Here is a 13,393-nt window from a genome sequence, read left to right as displayed (position 1 = left end):
TCTGGTTTCTCTCTTCACATTCAAGGAAACTGAGATATAAGGATCAAGAATATACAAAAGGAATCTCTGAGGTCATTAGCAGGAACAGTTTTTCCATTGGTTTAATACTGAATTGTTCAGGAACTTCCTGGTCAGAAACATGAAGATGCATTCCTGAAAAACACTCAAACTAAACTTGAATTTTTTTTAATGAGGAGTAAAAGGAATAATTAGCATAAAATATTAAAGAACCTGAACACTAAAATTATATCGACACTTACTTGTTTTCAAATGCAACTGTTATTGAATCTTCATGAACGTCCTTTACAAAGGCCTGTAAAAACAAAGAGTTAAATTACCTTCTAAACTTGAAGATCATTTGTTTTTAGTTAAATTTCAGATACCAATAAATAAGTAAATAAATAAATAAATAAAAATCACAGATACCAAATATTTTATATTTAAGAATAAAATGGAGCCCGGCTGGTATGGCTCAGTGGTTGAGCATTGACCCAAGAACCAAGAGGTTTCCGGTTTGATTCCTAGTCAGGGCATATGCAGGGGCTGTGGGCTCGATCTCCAGTGGGGGGCATGCAAGAGGTAACCCATCGATGCTTTTCTCTCATTGATGTTTCTGTCTCTTTATCCCTCTCCCTTCTTCTCTAAAATCAATAAACATATTAAAAAAAATAATAAAATGGAAATTCAAATTAAAGTTTGTTCATTTCATGAGGATAACTCATTCATGAATCACATCTATATGTAGTCACCTACTCTGTGCTAGGCCCTGGGAATACTGGCTAGTTAAAACAAAACATGAAAAAACTGCTCCAGAGTTCAGCATCTAATAGGAGAGGTAGTGAGTACAAAGCTGGAGACTATGAAACTTGTTCCAGAGCCCTATGCCAGCTGGTATAGATCTGCTGTAACATATCTTTTTCTCCTTAACAAAATGTTAGTACACAGTAATAAATAACTAAATGTAACTGCAAAAACTGAAAATCTATATATACACAAGTACACTAAATTTTCTTTAACAACAATATACTTCTAATACCACTAAAATGTCCCATTACCAGAGTTTAATTAAATTCTCAATCTCATATGTACTTGGAGAAAAATATCCTATATAATAAAGAGCTAATATGCAAATGAATGTCACACCCTCATGCTGTCATGCCATAACAGCTCAGACACTCAACAATGGAGAGAGAGGAATGGGGACCAGCCAGGCACAAATGTGCTCGCAAGAGAAGAATGGGGACCAGCCAGGCTGCAGCCCGGGAGAGGGACAAGCCACCTGCCCTGCAGTCCAGGGTGCCAGCAGCTAGGGCTGCAGCCCAGGAGAGGGACAAGCCACCTACCCCATGGTCCCAGGCACCAGCAGCTTCGCCTGCGCCTGTGGCCCGGGAGAGGGACAAGCCACCCACCCCGCAGTCCCGGGAGCCAGTGGCTGCACCTGTGGCCTGGGAGAGAGACAAGCCGCCCAACCCATGGTCCCAGGCGCCAGCAGCTGCGCCTGAGGCCCGGGAGAGGGATAAGCCATCCGCCGCATGGTCCCAGCAGCTGGGGCTGCAGCCAAGGAGAGGGACAAGCCGCCCGCCCTGTGGTCCCGGGCGCCAGCGGCTTCGCCTGCAACTGTGGCACGGGAGACGACAAGCCACCCGCCCCATGGTCTAGGGAGCCAGCGCCTGCGGCCCAGGTAAAGCCGCCGGGCCACAGTCCCCTGCGGCTGCAGCCAGCCCGGGCAAAGCCGGCCCGGGTCCTGGGTGCCTATGGTCGGCCAGAGGGAGGGAAGCCCAGGTCCCAGGTGCCTGCAACCTGCCAGAGGAGGGAATCCTGGGTCCTGGGTGCGGAGTGAAGCAGAGGTGGTTAGGGGCGATCAGGCCAGCAAGGGAGCAGTAAGGGGCTATCAGGCAGGCAGGTAGAGGTGGTTAGGGGCAATCAGGCAGACAGAGGTGGTTGGGGCGATTAGGCAGGCAGGCAGGCAAGCTGTTAGGAGACAGCGGTCCCGGACTGTGAGAAGCAGTCGGACATCCCCCAAGAGGTCCCGAATTGGAGAGGGTGCAGGCCAGGCTGAGGGAACCCCCACCCTGTGCATGAATATTGTGCACCAGGCCTCTAGTCTATCTAATCTAATAAAAGGGTAATATGCAAATTGACCATCACACCAACACCAAGATGGCCACCCCCATGTGGTAAAAGATGGCCACCACAAGATAGCCAGCAGGGGAGTGCAGTTAGAGGCGACCAGGCCTGCAGGGGAGGGCAGTTTGGGGGGACTAGGCCTGCAGGGGAGGGTGGTTGGGGGCAACCAAGCCTGCAGCGGAGGGCAGTTAGGGGTGACCAGGCTGGCAAGGGAGGGCAGTTGGGGTGACCGGGACAGCAGGGGAGGCCAGTTGGGGGCAAACAGGCCTGTAGGGGAGGAGAGTTAGGGGCAATCGAGTTGGCAGGGGAGGGCAGTTGGGGGGAACCAGGCCTCCAGGGGAGGGCAGTTGGGAGGGCCAAGGCCTGCAGGGGAAGGCAGTTGGGGGCAACCAGGCCTATAGGGGAGGACAGTTAGGGGTGAACAGGCCATCAGGGGAAGGCTGTTAGGGGCAATTGGGTTGGCAGGGGAGGCCAGTTGGGGGCAACCAGGCCTGCAGAGGAGGGCAGTAAGGGCAATGAGGCCTGCAGGGGAGCAGTTAGTTGTTGATCAGGCTGGCAGAAGAGTGGTTAAGGGGTGATCAGGGTGGCAGGCAGAAGCGGTTAGGGGCAGTCAGGCAGGCAGGCAGGCGAGTGGTTGAGAGCTAGCAGTCCTGGATTATGAGAGGGCTGTTTGACATCTGTCGAGGGGTTCCAGATTGGAGAGGGTACAGGCTGGGCTGAGGGACACACAGCCCCCCCCCCCCCGCCCCGTGCATGAGTTTCGTGCACCAGTCCTCTAGTATCCTATGTAATAATAGAAAAACATGGTAATTGACTATACCTTTGCTACGCCTCCCATTGGCTAATCAGTGTGATAGCAAATTAACCGCCAACAAAGATGGCGGTTAATTTGCATACTGCAGGCAGGGCAGGCCAGCGTGAGCTGCCATCCAGGACCCTGTGTGCTGCCTAAGCCTCGCCCCCAGCCGGGACCCCCATGTGCGGCCCTGCGCGCAGCAGGGCTTGGTGGCGCAAACAAGCTGCCTAAGCCCTGCCCTGAGCCAGGAGCCCCATGTGCGGCCCTGTGCAGCGGGGCTTGGCAGCAAGATTGGCCAGAGGAAGCCCTAATCTTGCAGGAATATTCCTGCAACAGGCTGCTAGTATATATATATAAAGAGCCAGGGTCTGTTACATCCAAAACAACCAAAGGCTCAACCTAATGCCCAAGCTGTGCGTGCAGAAGGCTCTGGTGGGTGGGGATTTGTGGCAGCGGGGATGGGGCCAGGGGAGGCAGGGCTGGCACTCACACTCACTCACAACCGCACACACGCACAAACACACACAGCACCCACCAGCTCACAGCCTTTTCTCCCTTTCTTTCCCTCCCTCCCAGCTCACTCTCAGAGCCTCTCTCAGAATGAGGCCCCAGGGCGGGCAGAGGGTGGAGCTGCCCCCACTGGCCCTGCCCCCTCCCAGCCAGGAAAGAGGAAGAGGGAGAGAGGGAGGCAGGGAGGTCTGGAGGACTGCTGAGAAAAACAAAGAGAGACAGAGACTGGGAGAGATTGGGATGGAGAGATGGAAGCAAAATAGCAATATTAAAATATTTCCTCTAATTCAGCGGTTCTCAACCTATGGGTCGCGACCCCTTTGGCGGTCAAACGACCCTTTCACAGGGGTCGCCTAAGACCATCCTGCATATCAGATATTTACATTATGATTCATAACAGTAGCAACATTACAGTTATGAAGTAGCAATGAAAATAACTTTATGGTTGGGTCACAACATGAGGAATTGTATTTAAAGGGCCAGAAGGTTGAGAACCACTGCTCTAATTCATTCCCTTTTAATGTGCAAGAATTTCGTGCAACAGGTCACTAGTAGTAATATAAAGCACAGAGGTAATAACTCTTTAAACTCTGATACCACAATTGCTAGTAACCTGTAGAAAGACATAACAAAAATAATAGCTAATTATGGGGAATTCCTTAATCAGTATGCTGTCCATAATTCTATAAAATGACGTAACAAATGTAACAGCTAATTTATAATGAAGAATTTGTTAATCAGCATGTCCGTAATTCTGTAAAATTAAGTTTTTAATAGGTGTGGAAGGTTTTGTTTTTGTTTTTTGAAAAGTAAAGGAGTAGGACAAACTAAAGAAACCCAAAGAGCTTTATATCTTAATTCATTTTATAATGGCTTGAGAGACTTAAGATTCTTACTCAATATTGTTCTGTACCTTTCTCTTCCGTAGTTTTCCCTACCTGCAAGGATAATGGCCAAATTCCTCTGGCTGTAAAAGTCCCTTCATGACCTGGCCCCACTGCTTATCTCTCCAAGCTTCATCTTTCACATCCTTGGAGGTTGTGACCCAGCAGCGCTAAACTATTTGGGCCTCTCTTTGTAAATGCTGTTCCTTCTTTCCAATTGTCCTCCCTCTCTTTTAACTTAGCTACTTCCTATTGGTCTTTTAGGTTTCAGCTCAGATCTCACCTCCTATGAGAAAACCCTGAAGACTAAGTTAAATTCTGTCTTCTGCATTCTTATACATCCTATGCTTATCACTTCTATAAACATATCCCATTTTATTACTACAGTATTGACCATTTTCCCACTAACAGCAAACTTCCTGGGGGTGAGAGGGCAGGTCTTGAGTGCCTACTAAAAACTGTATGAGTAGTTATTAAGTGGATCATTGCCTCAGGGGTTCCTATGCTAGCCTTGGAGGAAAGGTATGTGTGTTAGAGGGAAGGTGTGTGGATGTGTTGATCAGGAAGACACACAAGAAGATGAGGTTCCTATTGAGCTTTAAAGGAAGAATTAGCCCAACAAAAGGGAGTGGAGGTTAGGGAGGCACAGGCCTAAGGGACAGCAGGAACAAAGGCTTAGAATTGGAGAAATGGGTGTGGTAGAAGGGCCATTGCTTCTGTCTAAAGTTTTATGTTTGCATATTTTGGCAGTACAGTTAACCTTTGAACAACATGGGTTTGAACTGCATGGGTCCACTTACACATGGATTTTTTTTTTCCAATAAGTACCTGTACTGCTTTCAATCCACACTGGAGACTGCGGATGTAAAGGGCCTATTATGCATTCATCTACACAATTTTATATAGCAGATTTGAGCAACCAAGGATTTTGGTATTCGTGGGGAATTCTGGAACCAATCTTCCACAAATACCAAAGGAAAACTAAGTTTTGGGGGAGTCAAAAGTTATACACAGATTTTTTTAACGCATGGAGGTTTGCACCCCTAACCCCAGGGATATTCAAAGGTCAACTGTAATTAATATTAATTCTTTACTGTATATTAGATGCTGAAAATGTTAAATCCTTTAGTTAGGTAAGATAACTTTATTACTGCTGGGTGAAAAACTGTTGTCATTAAATCAGGTGTCTTTCCAATACTATTGCCATTGTATAAAACTGTGCTGTCCACCTTAGCAGCCATTGGTCATATGTGACTTTCTATATTTAAATTAATTACAATGAAATAAAATTAAAAATCAGTCTCCTGCTCATACTTACCACATTTCAATTGCTCAATAGCCACACATGGCTTAGTGCCTACTGTAGTGGACAGTGTAAGTAGAAACTATTTCTTTCATCGAATAAAGTTACGCTGGACTATACTGATTTAAAACATTTACAAATGTTGGGGATTATTTTCAAAACCACCTTAAAAGTACTCTGAAAATCAGTTACTTCATTGCTATATATTTTTTCTATTTGCCAAAAAGATATTGCACAGTTTAATCATATTCATTCACATTTGTCTATTTCCTAAATCAAACATTCCCTCAAAGGAGGGAGATGTACAATTGTTGTGACTATTTAAAACAAAACAAAGCAAAACAAGAATGCTTTCAAAGGCTCTGAAAGCAATTCTGATGTAGTGTCAGAAATGGTTTGAGTAATCATCACAGCCTACCAGGGCCACTGCCTTTGAATTAAGGAGGCTTATCTGTATATGGATGGATATTTGTATGATTATTCCAAAATCAGTCATTTTTGGTCACTGTTTGCATATTAAGTAAATACAGAAGGCATGTAATAATACCTTCTCGTTGCTGCTGTAATAAGTGAAATAACAGAAACTAACTGGTTTCTTCTGCACTCACACCAAGAACAACCGCCTCCTATGACTTCTAAGGCCTTTTGCTAAAGTGTCACTTCCAACAAGGGTCCCATCTTTCTGTTTCTTATGATTTCTCCAATAATCCTCCTTCTGGCCCTGTCCTTCCCTTACCCCAACATTCATACTCTCCCTTCCCTGGACACTTCCAGAGTACTATCATACCCCCCCCCCCACCAACTTGGAGAACTACATTTTTTTGTAATCCCTACCTACCTATATCAAGCAAAACTGGTGTTTGGGGAGAAGATAGTCAAGTTGGTGTTTGGGGAGGGGATTTCTGAGAGATTACCAAAGAAGGTTGATTGAATGGGTTTGAACGAAGGGAGCTGTACTGAATGAGAGCTAGAGTTCTTGTAAGAGTCAATAAACTTAGTGGTTAAAAATTTTGCTGTTTGCTGTAACCGGTTTGGCTCAGTGAATAGAGAGTCGGCCTGCAGACTGAGAGGTCCCAGGTTCGATTACGGTCAAGGGCATGTACCTTGGTTGTGGGCACATCCCCAGTAGGGGGTGTGCAGGAGGCAGCTGATCAATGTTTCTCTCTCATCGATATTTCTAACTCTCTATCCCTCTCCCTTCCTCTCTGTAAAAAAATCAATAAAATATATTTTAAAAAATTTTGCTGTGAATGATATCCAGGTTCAAAATCTTGGTTCTACCACATCATAGCTGTGGGAATCTCCAGAAAGTGGTTTAGACTTCAGATTTCTCATTCATCTGCAAGTAAGGAACAGATACAGGGGAACGGAACCTGCCTTTTAATGCTGTTGTGAGTAATAAAATCACACATGTCCAGTGTCTTGCACAATGCCTGGCACATAGTTGTCATTAAATAATTTAGAGGTAAAGCATAGACGAACATACTTTATAAAAGATGCAGAACCATAAGTGCTCTTACATTTCAGAGTTACATCTCAACAAAATCATACTTTTAAAGATTTAAAAATTGAGACAGAAAAGGAAATGGCTATTTCCTCAAAGATAGATAGTAAATACTAAAAGGTTATTTAGACTCTGAGAAAGAAAAACTGTGATGAAAATCTTTGGGGTCTGAGAAAGGTGCTTAAGTGCAGCTAAAGGCAGACACTGGTTCCCCATCAGGGGTAATAAATAAGAAATCAAAAAATCATTACGGGATTCCCAAGTTATTGGCTACTGGCCCAAAGAGACAATCACAAAAGTCATACTTACCAAAGTGTATAATGACTAGAAATCCAATTCAAATATTACATTATCAGGATGGATGAAACTAAGATGAAAATCCATCCCATCTGGGTGAACTCTTACTCCCCCCCTATACCTCACACCCTTTGGTTTAGTAAACTCTCACAGATATGAGTCACTGGTCACTAGAGACATTATCATGTAGCGAAATTTCATTGTAAGCCCCTGACCACTAATAAATATAACCTCTATATTATCATTGAAGACACCACATGTAATGCAGTGATAATTCTCACTAGAGAAAACTTAAGAGCATTGCAAAATAATCCTTCAAAAGAAAACCTATAAGAGATAGAGGATAGATAAAATATGTGATAAAATATGATTCAGCCTGGCTGGTGTAGCTCAGTGGTTGGGCATCGACCAATAAACCAGAAGGTAACAGCACATGCCCAGGTTGCAGGCTCAATCCCTAGTAGGGAGCATGCAGGAGGCAGCTCCCTCATCATTCATGTTTCTATCTCTCTCTCCCTTTTTCTCTCTGAAATCAATAAAACATATTTTAAAAATCATATAAAAAATTGTGACTCAAATCCAAGCTCTCAGCATCTGTTAACAGCTATCAATCTGTAAGTACATTCCATAGTGGGCAGGAATCAGAAATCCAGTTATTACAGAACTGAATTTTGTATTTAATTCATTATTTGGAGATTTTCAGAATGTTTGAGTATGAAGTTGGAAAAAAACACAGTTTCAAAGGGGAAAACAATGCATCCACAAAGATACTGCACATTAAAAAAAAATTATTTAGACTCTTGGAAGAAAAAAATGTGGTTGAACTGAATAATTTATTTCCTCGAAGTACAGAATATCACCAGCATGCAAAGTTAGATTTAGAGACTTCAGAGGAAACATGAATAGTGCCTTATGCACGTTTAGTAAAACAGTGATTTCTAGCAGGTTATGTAGCTGATATGACATGTTGGACCACTTATGTCTTCAGTAAAAAAAAATCCTGGATTGTAGATTTTGCCATCTTTAGCTGCTAGCTCCATATCACTATTTACCAAATTAATGTCTATCCTAAGATTCCAAACTTAAAAACATAAATTATATTAAAATTTAATTTAGCAATAAAAATGTAGTTCATTATATTTACACCATATTACTTATCAGTCAGTATTTAAGTTGACCTCCAAAAATGTATATACAAACTTTGAATAATTATAAAGGCAGTGTTTATTAAAATACAGTTCATTTTCTTTTTTTTTTTAATATATTTTATTGAGTTTTTACAGAGAGGAAAGGAGATAGAGAGTTAGAAACATCGATGAGAGAGAAACATCGACCAGCTGCCTCCTGCACACTCTCCACTGGGGATGTGCCCGCAACCCAGGTACATGCCCTTGACCGGAATCGAACCTGGGACCTTTCAGTCCGCAGGCCGACGCTCTATCTACTGAGCCAAACCGGTTTCGGCAAAATACAGTTCATTTTCAAAATTGAGCTATCAGCTGTTAAAGTGTGTATACATTTTTTTGAGAAACCCTGTATTTTCAGAAAACAAAAAGGTATTGTATCTTATGCTTCCAACATACGACTTAGTCATTTTTAGTAATTTCCATACTAGTATACAAAACCTACATATCTTGGGATATATTAGTACATTCATATTGAAATGACATACATTCTACATCTAAAATGGAGTTAATTCATTACCATTCTCAATATATAAACTCGGCAAAAGAAAAACCCAACAACAATATCAACAAAACTCCCACTGCACAATTTTAGGCAGATGCCCTAGAATAAAGACTATATTTCAACATTATTCGTTTAGGAACTGCTTTGTAAAGATTTTGTGAGGTATAATGCAAGTGTTTTCATGTCTTAAATTTAAGGCTCTATAAGTTGTACATGTGACTATCATTTTCTAAGTCAAAGAAATAGCTAAGCATAATAATAGTGGTTTTGCTAATTAATAAATCTAACTTTCAAGTTTTTAAAAATAAATACCAGAGGGAAAAATAGAAATGAGCTTTTATTATCTTAGGGTTTAGGCTTCATGGTTCTGTTAATTCTGCATCCTGAGCGTAAGTTATTTTTTAGAAAAAATAATTCAACTGTTGCCATATCTACCCAGTTTGTATTGCAAGGTTGTGTATAATATGCTCACAGAATATGAAGAACTGTCCCTTGGAATATGGTGGTTCTGTTAGGCAAATTAAGTCTGAGTTAAATTATACTGAAGTTGTTTTGTTTTTAAGAGCTTTTCTATCAATTTAATGAACCAGGTTCCTTTTTTCATAAATTTAACATTTCTCCACAATAGTTTATTTTTTATTGGTCTTTATTTCCCATCTTTTCTGCCAATCCCACTGGATAAGCAACTTAGTTTACTTTTGCTTTACTTTTATAACTCACAACAATGAATCCTATAAAAGTTTAAACCTTTTTCATTATAGAAACTATTTTTCCACCAATACAGATCATTTGAGGTTTTCTTAAACCTAATTAACTAAATAAAACAGCAATTGCACTTCACATATTTGTTCAAATTTCCCCTCAGGAAACTATGGGACAGGACACCCATTCTTTTAATTCACCTTCAAATTAAGCAACTTTGTTAAAAACATACACATACACACACACACAAACACACACACACACACACATACACACACACACAAAACAAAAACCTGGGGTTGATAGGAAAGACAGAGGGTATTTTTTTAGCAGGCTTAATTCACTTTATGTTTCTTGTATAAAATTATGTGGTGGCTTCTTATACTCCAATAAGTTTGCAAGCAAAATCATGGGAACAAATCATAAGTTGCTGGAAGAGAATGATAAATCCTTCACGACCAGGATGTGCTACTTGCCCTGTATAGCAAGCAAACTCCACTACAAAACAATAAGAGTGGCATGCAATCTAAGCTAATAACCCAGATTAGAATATTGTTCAACCATTAGCCCCTGCTTATATTTATTAATACTTAGCACCACAAATCTAGTAAGCAAAACTACCCATCTTGGAACCAGAGAAAATTCCACACAAACTAACTAGCAGATATTATGGACCCCTGAAATAAATGCAATCAAAATTTTGACTGCAGAGTCAACAGAAACAATTTTATATTGGTGAGACTTAAGAACATAAATGTTGGGTTATTTTTTCCTCCTTTTACAGCAAAATGTTTTATCTTTTTGCTAAAAGTATGGAATGGAACACTTTATATACTTTACTCATTTATGAAATATGTTGATTTCCAAATATCTCCATAAAATTGGTAAACACATATATAATTGAGTCAATTGTTTATTTTCCTTCAGCCAAATCAGTCTCATTTGAAACATTTAAGTTGTTCTATAATAAATTTAAGAATCATGCTGGACAATGGCAACAGCTACTTTCCATGCTTCCTGTCATACACACCTTCTATTGCCAAGACTGTATAGCAAGGTGAGATATTACCTGCAGAAGTTACAGAAGGATACTGAAGAGGAAACAAGAATTTATAGATTACTAGATCTAGAGTTGGTGTGTAACAACAGATGCACTACTAATACCTCAAATATTTTTTAATCTTCCTTTTGAAAATGTAAGATATTAGTTGATTTGCAGTGGCATAACTTAAAAAAGAAAAACACACAGTAAAGCCATCATGCCGATTTAAAACCTCAACAATACTATCTACTGCAACACTGCACATTCAGAGAGACAGTTAAGTACAAAACAATTTTTTTACTCATTTTAAAAAAATTCCCTATAATAACATTCAGTTAATTTCCTTTAGTTTCATAGCATATATTCAGGTCTTTGGAGGGTTAAAATTTTGTTTTTTAAGTGGTACAGTAGCTAATGTTTTTAGTTACTGAAGCATCTTTATTCCTGAATTTGCTCACATTTATAACAAGGTAGAGGGGCCACGAATATTCAAGATTACTAACTTCTTTAATACATTACTTGGATATGTCAGTGTCTTCCTGAAAGTTTTGGATCTAAAAATCTCTTCTGAGATCTACAAAGAGAAGCCACTAAAAATCAGTTGCCATTGTGATTTGGTAGTGGCTACAGCTTCTTACTGCTTTCTTCACGTCCCTTGCCCAGAACAGTGGAGCTCTCCGAAGTCCCAATGCTGGACCGAAAAAGAGAAGCCAAAGGAGATATCAAACCCTCTGCAAGGCAGAAGGTGGCTCCACCGAAGCGCCCCCCGCTCCTCAGCAACTACCATCACGTCAGGCCCTGATCCCACTGGGAGAGGATATTTAGGAAAAGAGAAATAAGCCATGCAGTCCCTTCACATAGACATCGGCCCTTCCTGCAAGGATCTCCAACCTGCCACTGGTCCGCGCCCATTCCCAGCTCTCCCTGGCGCGGCTCGGCCCCCCAAAGGGGACCCTCTCCTCCTGGTTCGCTTCTCATTCTGTTAGGGCGCCAGGGCCGCTAACGGGAAAGGAAGCGAAGCTCGAGGGGCTTCCTACAGGCCCCAAGTCCGGTCCTTCCCTTCCAAACAACATCCCGCCTAGAGCGTCCAGTCCCCTAGGGCGCAGCACTAGGGAAGAGGGCCCCAGGCCTGCCTCCCGCCGAGGCCGACAAGAAAAGGGAGGGAAAGAAGGGCGAAGATGGGGCCTGCCCTGAAGCCAAGTACCTTGTAGAAAGCGCCATTGGAGCCCCGCACTTCCACCACCAGCTCCTCCATCTTCTCGACGGCCCTGCTGGCACCTGGAGTCCGTCCTGGAGAGGTGGTCTGTGGGCGCTAAAGGCCCAGCCGCCGCCGCCGCCGCCGCGCTGCCGCCGCCGCCGCGCTACCGCCGCCGCGCTACCGCACGCCCCCCGGCAGAGGCGCCGCCGTCACCGCTGCCGCCTGCTCTCACCGTCGGCTTATGGCCAGTCGGAGGCTGCCCCTCACCGGAAGTGAAACCGAAACGGAGCCCAACGACTGACTGAGGCCAAACGCTCCGGCCGTTCCGCGTGTAAACAGTGAAACCACGTCACGTGATCGGTACCGCCCCTCCCCCCCCAGGGTTCGGCCCCTCATCCCCGCCCTCTCTCTGCGCGGGCCTTGGAGCGCGCGCCTGCGTACAGCGTGAAGTCTGCTGCATGTAACCTGAAATCTGCTTCGCGCGCGGACTTAGGGTTCCTGGACTCTGAGGAACGCGGGAAGGTGGGAAGGGCGGCGACTAGTCGTCTGGAAGGTGGAGGTCAGGCCGCCTGGCGTCTCTAGGGGACAGCTAGAGTGCTCATTCCTGTATAGAAGGGCAAATGGAGGCGTGGGAAAGGGCCTACCATAGCGATCGAGTGCATTCACTTAGAAACCTGGCGGGCTTGGTTTGGAGTTTTTTTGTTTTGTTTTGAGTTTTGTTTTTTTAAAGTGGGGCAAAGCCTGATTGAGGTGAAGGTGAAGTGTGTGTTGGGGGGGAGGAGGTCAAGAATAAAGGTGAATCATTAGATTGAAGACTTTGAACTAGTTAAGGTGGCAACTACAATGAGAGTAATGCTGCCTCCTCCCCAAGATGTTTTGGGCTGTCCTGTAGATACATCCTGTGTTCTCTGAGTTGCAATGGATGGTGACTGGACCACTGGAAATGTTAGTCCTTCCACAGACCCAGCACTTACCCATATACTTCCCTTCCCTTGATTTAGTTTCATTGTTTTACTTGACATACAAAAAAAAAAAAAAAAGAAGAAGAAGAATGTGTTAAACATTTGTTCATTTACTTGCAGCTTATTTCCCTAAAGGGTGGGGTGGGCGTATGTATAGCAGCAGCCAGGCAACCCATCTATAGGGGCCCATGCACTCCTTGCAGGTCTTCTGCCTTACCCTCCACAGAAGAACAAACCCCAACTTTCTCATTCCTACTTCTGCAGTATAATTGGATCCACCTTAACCTAGTTTTCTTTTGGAAGGCTTGTATCCAACTGAGAAGTTTATTAAGCCTCTACCATATGCCAGGCACTATGCTAAGTGCTAATGAATCATTGG

The 13,393-nt window shown here is 43.2% G+C and overlaps 1 protein-coding gene across 12 annotated transcripts in view; it reads right to left on the bottom strand.

The window, feature by feature from the left end:
* The window catches only part of FMR1 (fragile X messenger ribonucleoprotein 1), a 42,366-nt gene extending 29,935 nt beyond the window's left edge, over positions 1-12,431 (bottom strand). For all 12 annotated transcript variants that reach the window (XM_081081310.1, XM_081081314.1, XM_081081317.1 and 9 more), the window contains exons 1-2: positions 12,059-12,431; positions 261-313 (exon numbers count right to left, since the gene is read on the bottom strand). In XM_081081310.1, coding sequence (XP_080937436.1) covers positions 261-313; positions 12,059-12,109 — 104 coding nt within the window. In that variant the 5' untranslated portion in view covers positions 12,110-12,431. The remainder of the gene's footprint in view (positions 1-260; positions 314-12,058) is intronic.
* Between the last annotated feature and the right edge of the window lie 962 nt (positions 12,432-13,393).

Source organism: Myotis nattereri (genome assembly GCF_964212035.1).
Source record: "Myotis nattereri genome assembly, chromosome: X".
NCBI classification, from domain to species: Eukaryota; Metazoa; Chordata; class Mammalia; order Chiroptera; family Vespertilionidae; genus Myotis; species Myotis nattereri.
The sequence above is the reverse complement of the archived record's forward strand: the minus strand, read 5'-3'. Positions and strand labels throughout refer to the sequence as shown.